The sequence below is a fragment of the Chiloscyllium plagiosum genome, chromosome 38 (assembly GCF_004010195.1).
Source record: "Chiloscyllium plagiosum isolate BGI_BamShark_2017 chromosome 38, ASM401019v2, whole genome shotgun sequence".
Classification (NCBI taxonomy): domain Eukaryota; kingdom Metazoa; phylum Chordata; class Chondrichthyes; order Orectolobiformes; family Hemiscylliidae; genus Chiloscyllium; species Chiloscyllium plagiosum.
Window position 1 is genome coordinate 23764349 of NC_057747.1, and position 8283 is coordinate 23772631.

At 45.0% G+C, this 8283-nt stretch overlaps 1 protein-coding gene across 1 annotated transcript; it reads left to right on the top strand.

The window, feature by feature from the left end:
* The first annotated feature begins 4674 nt into the window (after positions 1-4674).
* Positions 4675-6620, top strand: ddit4 (DNA-damage-inducible transcript 4). Its single transcript, XM_043679139.1, has 2 exons — positions 4675-5018; positions 5703-6620. Exons 1-2 carry the CDS (start codon positions 4838-4840, stop codon positions 6182-6184), a joined length of 663 nt encoding a protein of 220 aa, XP_043535074.1. The 5' UTR covers positions 4675-4837; the 3' UTR covers positions 6185-6620.
* Positions 6621-8283: the final 1663 nt, after the last annotated feature.

The window sequence follows — 8283 nt, forward strand, 5'->3', positions numbered from 1 at the left end:
GACTGGAGGTTGGCTAACGTGGTGACGCTGTTTAAGAAGGGTGGTAAGGACAAGCCAGGGAACTATAGACCAGTGAGCCTGACGCTGGTGGTGGGCAAGTTGTTGGAGGGAATCCTGAGGGACAGGATGTACATTTATTTGGAAAGGCAAGGACTGATTAGAGATAGTCAACGTGGCTTTGTGTGTGGGAAATCATATCTCACAAACTTGATTGAGTTTTTTTGAAGAAGTAACAAGGTGGATTGATGAGGGCAGAGCGTTGGATGTGATCTATATGGACGTTCAAGCTTATGCCCAAAACTTCGATTCTCCTGCTGCCTGGATGCTGCCTGACCTGCTGCACTTTTCCAGCAACACATTTTTCAGCTCTGATCTCCAGCATCTGCAGTCCTCACTTTCTCCTAGGACTTATACACTTAATGGTAAGGTCCTAAGGAGTGTTGCTGAACAAAAGAGACCTTGGAGTGCAGGTTCATAGCTCCTTGAAAGTGGAGTCGCAGGTAGAGAGGGTAGTGAAGAAGGTGTTTGGTATGCTTTCCTTTATTGGTTAGAGTTTTGAGTACAGGAGTTGGGAAGTCATGTTGCGGCTCAATTCCACTTTTCTGCCTTTTCCTCCACCCCGTTGATTCCCTTACTGATTACTTTGTCATGCTTGTGTGCATGTACACATACACACTCTCAATGCACACACGCACACACACAAACCCACACACACTCTCTCTCTCCCTCGCGCATACACACACACATACAAGTCTATGGCGTGAATTTGCATTTGCAGAAACATTCTATTTTATTCAAAAAGCACACAATCTGTAGGCAGTCAGTCCTTGTGACATTTTATAAATTCCTACTTGGGAAACAGATCCAGTCTGATTCGAGATTGGGATACAGACACAAACCTCACACCTTCAATGCATTGTCTGAGCTGTCACCTTTTTTATATAAAACCTTAAGTTATCTCTGTGACTGTGACTCTGGGATTATGACTTGAAAGAAATTCTGGGATTTACATATGAATGAATCGAAACCTGCATCCCTGTTATAAGTGTCACAATACTGTTCTTTTTACAAGATTACAATGCCCTTGAGTTTTTTTCAGAGAAGTTCTATTGACCCAAGGTTTCATCATATCTGAAGTTTGACTGGTTTATTGGGGCCCTTTGTTTACCCTAACAGATAATACCTCCAGCCCAAGACTTTCATGTCTTAAAAAAAACCACTATAATCAAAATGGAGAGGCCAGCTAGCTGAGTAGCCAACCTTCGTTTAGATTAGAATTTTTTTATATTTCAGTTCAGAACTTTAGTGAGTTCAGTTGCAGCAGGGGATGTGTGAAACAGGCGGCTGAGTTCTCTCTCTCTGACTTTGCAAACTGTAAGCTGTCTGTGTCACTTTTACTCTTTGTGCTCAGGGATGTGTGTATTGGGACTGTTGCAAGTAGTTTTGGAACAACACCATTAAGTTGGATTTGGATAGGATATGTTCGACTATAAAACATAAGACCATAAGATATAGGAGTGGAAGTAAGGCCATTCGGCCTATCCAGCCCACTCCGCCATTTAATCATGGCTGATCGGCTTTTCAATTTCACTTACTCACACTGTCCCCATAGCCCTTAATTCCTTGCGAGATCAAGAATTTATCAATCTCTGCCATGAAGACACCCAATGTCCCGGCCTCCACTGTGCTCCGTGGCAATGCATTCCACAGGCCCACCACTCTCTGGCTGAAGAAATGTCCCCTCATTTCCGTTCTAAATTGATCCCCTCTAATTTTAAGGCTGTGCTCATGGGTCCTAGTCTCCCCGCCTAACGTAAACAACTTTCCAGTGTCCACCCTTTCTAAGCCACACATTATCCTGTAAGTTTCTAATAGATCTCCCCTCAACCTTCTAAACTCTAATGAATACAATCCCAGGATCCTCAGCAGATCATCATATGTTAGGCCTACCATTCCAGGGATCATCCATGTGATCTGCTATTCGGTTTTCTGTTCTTCGTGTTTCATTCCATAATTTTGTTTGTTTAAAACTTGACAGTTGAACCAGCTAATTTACTGTTGGAATAACCACCATATACTTACCTAAAACAAATAACAAAGTTACAGTCTGGGCTACCCGCTTAAAAATGTTTTGAAGGGTCTGGCCTAGTCTATAACAAAAGTGATTAAAGACTTAACAGCAATCTAGGTTTGTTCAATACATCACATCAGTTGTATGACACTTGATCTTTTACTATAAATTCTGTATCCTGTGATCCTGCCTCACTAGCTACCTGATAAAGGAGCAGTGCTCTGAAAGCTTGTACTTCTAAATAAACCTGTTGGACTACAACCTGTTGTTCTATGATGTTTACCTGTGTGAAAAAGTGTGGTCCTGGAAAAGCACAGCCAGTTAGGCAGCATCTGAGGAGCAGGAGAGTCAACATTTTGAGCATAAGCGCTTCAACACATTCCTGATGAAGAGCTTATGCTCGAAACGTCGACTCTGCTGCAGCTCGGATGCTGCCTGACTGGCTGTACCTTTTCAGCACCACACGTTTTGACTCTGATCTCCAGCATCTGTAGTCATCATTTTCTCCTACCTGATTTTTAACTTTGCCCACCCCAGTCCAACACCGGCATCTCCACAACATAACTCAGCCTAGTGTATACTTATTGACAAGCCTTGGCAGTTCTCGCTGGTAAAGAATTCCAGAATCACCACTTTCTCAGAGAAAAAAAAGTTCCTAACACCTCTGCTTTAAATGGGAGACTTCTTTCTCTGAGATTACACCCGTCAATGCTATACATAATCTCAAACAAGGAGTCAGAAGAGAGGGTCTTAATTTTCACAATACATCAATACATTCCTGTCGGTGCAGCACTCCCTAAGACCTTGGAATATTCAGCTACATCTTTACGTTTGTGACTCTAGGGTAGAATCAAACCTATGATCTTATAACCCACAATCAGGAGTACTATTCAGTGAAACATAGCTGATGCTTGGAAATCTGCCTTAAATCTCTCCTCTCTGATCATTATCATGTCTGTTAATTTCCTTCCATGTCTGTTCGTTTGCAAGGGCTTGACTCCGCCTCCACGAAGTACCCAGGGCTATTTTTCTATTTTAAAATGTGGCACATAGTTGCATGCTATTGTTGCTCAGTTTACAAACTGAGGTTCAATCTGGCTCAAGCAGACGTTAAAATATCCTTTGGCTGCACTGGAAGAGCAAAGCGTTTATTTTTGGTCACATCCCTCCTGAACCAGCTCCAATAAAAACACATCTAACTGGTCATTGATTTCATTCCTCTTGGTAACATTTGTGCTGTGGCAAAATGTCTGGCTTCTCTACCTCCTCCCATCACAATTGCTCTTTCACATAAGTCACCACAACAAAAGCTTAGAGATGCTTCAGAGCGATTTGATAACGCACTGATAGCGACGTGCAGCATTTCTGAATTATCAAATGGAAACTGCAGTTCAGTTGCAAATCCTATTAGAACAGATGGGGGGGGGGGGGGGAAGCAGGACTACATTTTGCCTTTTAAGTGGAGAAAGAAAATGCCAAATCCGAAAAATGGCATATCAACATTTTCCCATCTCACCTCCCTCCCACAACTCCATAGCTCTTGCACATCTGCTTCGCATCATTTTGACATTACCATGCAGATTATGTTGCGAAGGTTTCTGTAATTCCCTCCAGGGAATGCACACTGTACTGAGCTGGACAGATTAATAACGTGCCCGAGCACACAGCCCACCCTTGCTGGCGCCATGCCAGACACTCTTATGCACCCCCCACTCTTTCCTTCACACAAACTGTCCGATCTGCTGTTGGCTCGCAGCCCAGAACAAACTGCAACAGAGAGAAAAAAAACAATGCAAGATGAAACTAAAGACAGGCACACATCGAACAGGAAACAGCCGCAACTAACTGGGAATCTGAAACAAAAGGATTCCTAACTTCAACACGCTGGGAATCTGAAAAGTCAGAAACGCAGGGACAAAACAAGACACTGCCAGAGGCTGGAAATCTGAAACAAAAAAATTAAACAGAAAACCTGGAAGATTCTGGAAGCGTGAAACAAAAAAAAGGCTGGAGGTACTGGGAATATAAAAACGACAGGCATGGAAAAGCATGGAATATGCTGAAAATCTGAAACAAAACTACAGAAAGGCTGGAAGATTCTGGAATTCTGAAGCAACAGACAGGGAAAACCTGCAAGATCCTGGATATGTGAAACAGACAGACATGGAAAACCTGGACGGTTATGGAAATTTTAAACAAACAGGCACGGAAAACCTGGAAGATATTAGAAATGTGACATCAGAGAAACCACTGCGGACACTCAGTGAGCATCTGTAGAAGCAGGGCAAAGCAATAATTAAAAAGTTAACAAAAAAAAACATTGTGCTGCTGTGCTATAGTTGTTGTTTTGCAGATGCTTTCTGAGAGCTTGTGTTCCAGAACAAACTGTCCCAGGGACAGAGGGAGGCTGCAGTGCGCAGGCGCGGATTGGGGGAGAAATAGTTACATGCTTATGGAACGTGAGGAACGTGCGGCGTGCTCTGATTGGCGGAATCACCGGCTCCTTGTATCTATTCCGCGCCCTATATGGGGAAGGGGCGGGGCCACGGCCTAGGGGGCGGGGTTAGAATCCGTCTCTATATAAGGCCGAGCCTGCGGTATTTTCTGCGCACTCCGCAGCTCGGAGCCGGTTGTAGATGTGTGGCTTTTGAAGTCCCCTACAGTCTGGGTCTCTGAGCGGTTTCCCCCCTCCACGGTACCGGGCAGCGTACGCCTCCTCCTTTTACCCTCCCGTCTCGGCTTCTCCTCCTCCTCCAGTGTGTGACAATGTGTCACGGCCGTGCGGTAGCCCCTCCGGCCCCACTGCCGTCTCCCACTCCGTCCTCCTCGTCTTGGGGCAAGCTTCTGCAGAGGATCGCCGACCTGACCTCCGGCTCCCCACCTCCGACAGCGGCCCCATTCCCTCCTAAAGCGGCTGAGGGCCAGCCCGCACTGGACTCGGACAGCGGTGAGTGCACATTGCTTTATTTTCTCCCTTTTAAATGTCTCCGGGTTTTCCTAAATCTTCACACCCAGTCTCCCTTGAACAGTCGTGTTATTTTGACATTAAGTTTTTTTTAATATTGGGTTTTCTTTTAAGTCTTAATTTCATTCCCCTAATCTCCTATCTTAAAATAAAAACAACAGTTAAATGTCCTTCCCTACTACTTGAGTTTGACTTGTTTAGCATTAACTTTATATTTATCTCCCCATTGTTGTAATCCTTGGCTTGAATGTATTAAATGCATGCATTCTTACTTTAATGCACCCTTATTCCATGCTAGAGGAGCTGTCTGCTGTTAACTTCAGATCTGTAAATGTGCAGGGTTACATGCCCTAACATGCCTTTAAATTGCTTAGGCTATCCAGTGTCCTATACAGAGGGAATAAAACTCAAATTAACACCAGACTGAAGATATTCAGGGAGTAGGGGTACATTATGAAACTTCTATAGCAAATGTGCACGATAATTGCTCCCCTTACCTGAGGTTTAATGATCGTTTTCACTACTCTTAAACGACAGACAAAATCAAGGTGTCAAGTTAAAGTTGAAAGTTAATATCCCACTTCCCTGTTATTTGATTGTAAGCTGTTCTCTTTTTTTTTGCCCTGGTTTTGATGGTTTGTCACCCCTCCCCATCTCTCCCTGCAGATTACGGTAGTTTGGATTCAGACAGTGACTCCCTCACTGATGATCCCTACGAGGAGTTCTTGTGCGCCGATGTGATGCAGCTGATCGAGCAGAGCCTGAGCGATGCCAAGCGCGGCGCCCTCCGCTGCTTCAAGCTGCTCATCCCCGACCGGCTGACGGCGCAAGTGGCCGAGGAGCTGCTGCGGCTAGCGGCGGGCGAGCCGTGCGGCCTGCGGGGAGCGGTGCTCCACCTCAGCGTCGAGGAGCCGGGCGGCTGCAAGGACGTGGACCGCATCGTGGTGGACGCCAGCCTGCCGCCGACCTTCGAGCTGACCCTGGTGCTGAGGCTGGAGGCCGGCCTGTGGTCTCGGATCCAGGACCTGCTGAGTTCGGGCCCCTCGTTCACCCCGGGTTACAGCCAGGCTCTCCGGCTCAGCCCCCACTTCACCATCATCAAGAGGAAGCTGTATAGCTCCACTGGCCTCTTCATCGAGGAATGCTGAGACAGATGGGTAACAGCAGGAGGACACTCAACTCACAGACCAACCGGCCCAGAGTCTCTCCTGGACCGCGAATATCTGATTCCAGTCACTCATTCATTCACCAGGCCTCACCTGCACAGTCAAACTGGGACAAAAGTTACTGGATACGAACTTTGTACACAAGTTGCTTCTCCCTGAGGGAGAGTGCAGTGTTAACCTGGAATGGGGCTCGTTCTGTACTGTCCAGACACTATCTTTAGCAGTCAGATGGCTTCAGATACAAACATGGTGCTAGTATGTGTGTGTGGTTACAAGTTAATGCCCCTTCCTGGGGTACAGCAGGTCTGCCGGGCAGCCTATCAAAGGACTTCAGTTAATTTGCATTCATAACTTTTTTGATACTGGTGTAATTCAATTATGGTTTGTACACATTTTTAAAATAAAGAACCTCTCTTAACTTGCTGTTTCTAATTGTTTAAGATGAGTCTTGATCAGAAATGGTCCCTTGACCGTTGGTTGAAGGTGCACATCACTTTCTCAACTTTAGATGTAAATATTTCATAATCTAGCAGTGAACATTTGGTTCAAATTAAGAATTGCATCAGCTAAGGTTGCCAGCTGGTGTTAAGTGTTGGTGTTCTGCTGGGTCCTAGTGCTCAAGGATCTGAGGGTTTTATTTTACTGGTGATCCTTAACTCGCCACTGTCCCCTGCATTAGCCAGTTGTCCTGCAATAATCAAATTTAACTTTTCTCTACTGAGCCTGCTAACTAGGTAGAAGCCAGTTTCTCACTAGCACGAATACTGCAGTATACTGACTTGCTTCTTGCCTTGTCTAGACTCTTTCTTCTCCCCCCTCCCCCATACCATTGCAGCTTGTGAAATAAAGCTGTCCTGTAGACTGACGAAAATGTAGATCCTCTTGATGCTTATGAACAGTTGGTTATGTATTTTGAGTGGAGACTGCAAATCAAAGGAGATATGCCAAACAAACAAGACCTAGAAACTAATTTCTGACTATCAACACTGCCTCCACACTGTAGCTGATGGGGTGTGAAGGCAATCTGCCACAGCCCCCTTTCCCCACCAGTGATTGGTCTCAGCAGCATGTACATAGGGTGTACTGGATGTATCCCTACCATTGAGCTTGAAGACCCAAGTTCACATCTCACCTGTTTCACAAATAGGCATGTTAGGAAATATGATTTTAAAATTTCTACAGCAGCCAGCTCAATTATATGGTCACCAGTAAGCAAATGCAGTCACTGACCAGGTCTCTACCTGCTAGCTGAGCTTCACTCACCCCTAATGGGGGGGGGTGGTGGAGAGCAATAAAGTCAGGGCAAAAGGAGTGTGTTGTCACACTGATACCTATTTCTAGTACAACAGCCTGTGGAAGCTATATCAGTCTGTACAGCCACCTACAGACACCCTGAGAGTGGAACAGAGTCATCTTCTGTGAGGGGCTGTCAATGACTCATGCAGTTCCTTAAGTTCTGCATTATCAGCACTTTCTTGACATTGTTCTTCAGGCTTAATGGCCATGTGAGTGAGGTTAAAAGCAGGAGAAACTATTGTAGGGAGAAAGTAAATAGTTGGGTCTGACTGGAAGCAATAAGTATAACAAAAGTAGTTAAAAATTAGCTTATGGTCCTTATTCTTTTGATAAATATTTCCCATCCCACAACTGTGCAATTTTATAAGCAGCTAGAACTACGCTAGTTCCTGTCTGATCAGCTTAATGATGCTGTGACTATGTAAGTAGATCATGTGAGCCTTTACCAAAGAAGGAAAGTGAATCATTTGTCCGAATGTTGCAATCTTCCAACTGGTTGCATTCTGTCTCCTGACCATGTTTCGAAGAGAAAATTGGATGTGTGCCAGATTTCGTTTGAAAAGGAACCTGCTGTTCTGAAAGGGCTCTACTTTAACCAAATAAGAAACAAAACAGAGGCTCCCTGAGTGGTGGCTGAGGGCTACGTCTGGAAACTTACCAAGTGATAGTACAGAAGGCACAGCAGTGCATTTGTAACTTAAGGTGTTGAGGCCATTTGTTGGCAGTCTACTGATTCACCCATTGACCAGGTATTGGGTCCAATGTCTTGTAGGTAGGTATTCATG

Bases quoted from the DNA above. Each gene is read 5' to 3' on its own strand.
- ddit4 (XM_043679139.1), top strand. From the start codon at position 4,838: ATGTGTCACGGCCGTGCGGTAGCCCCTCCGGCCCCACTGCCGTCTCCC. The intron at 5,019-5,702 runs GTGAGTGCACAT...CTCTCCCTGCAG, and splicing joins CGCACTGGACTCGGACAGCG to ATTACGGTAGTTTGGATTCA.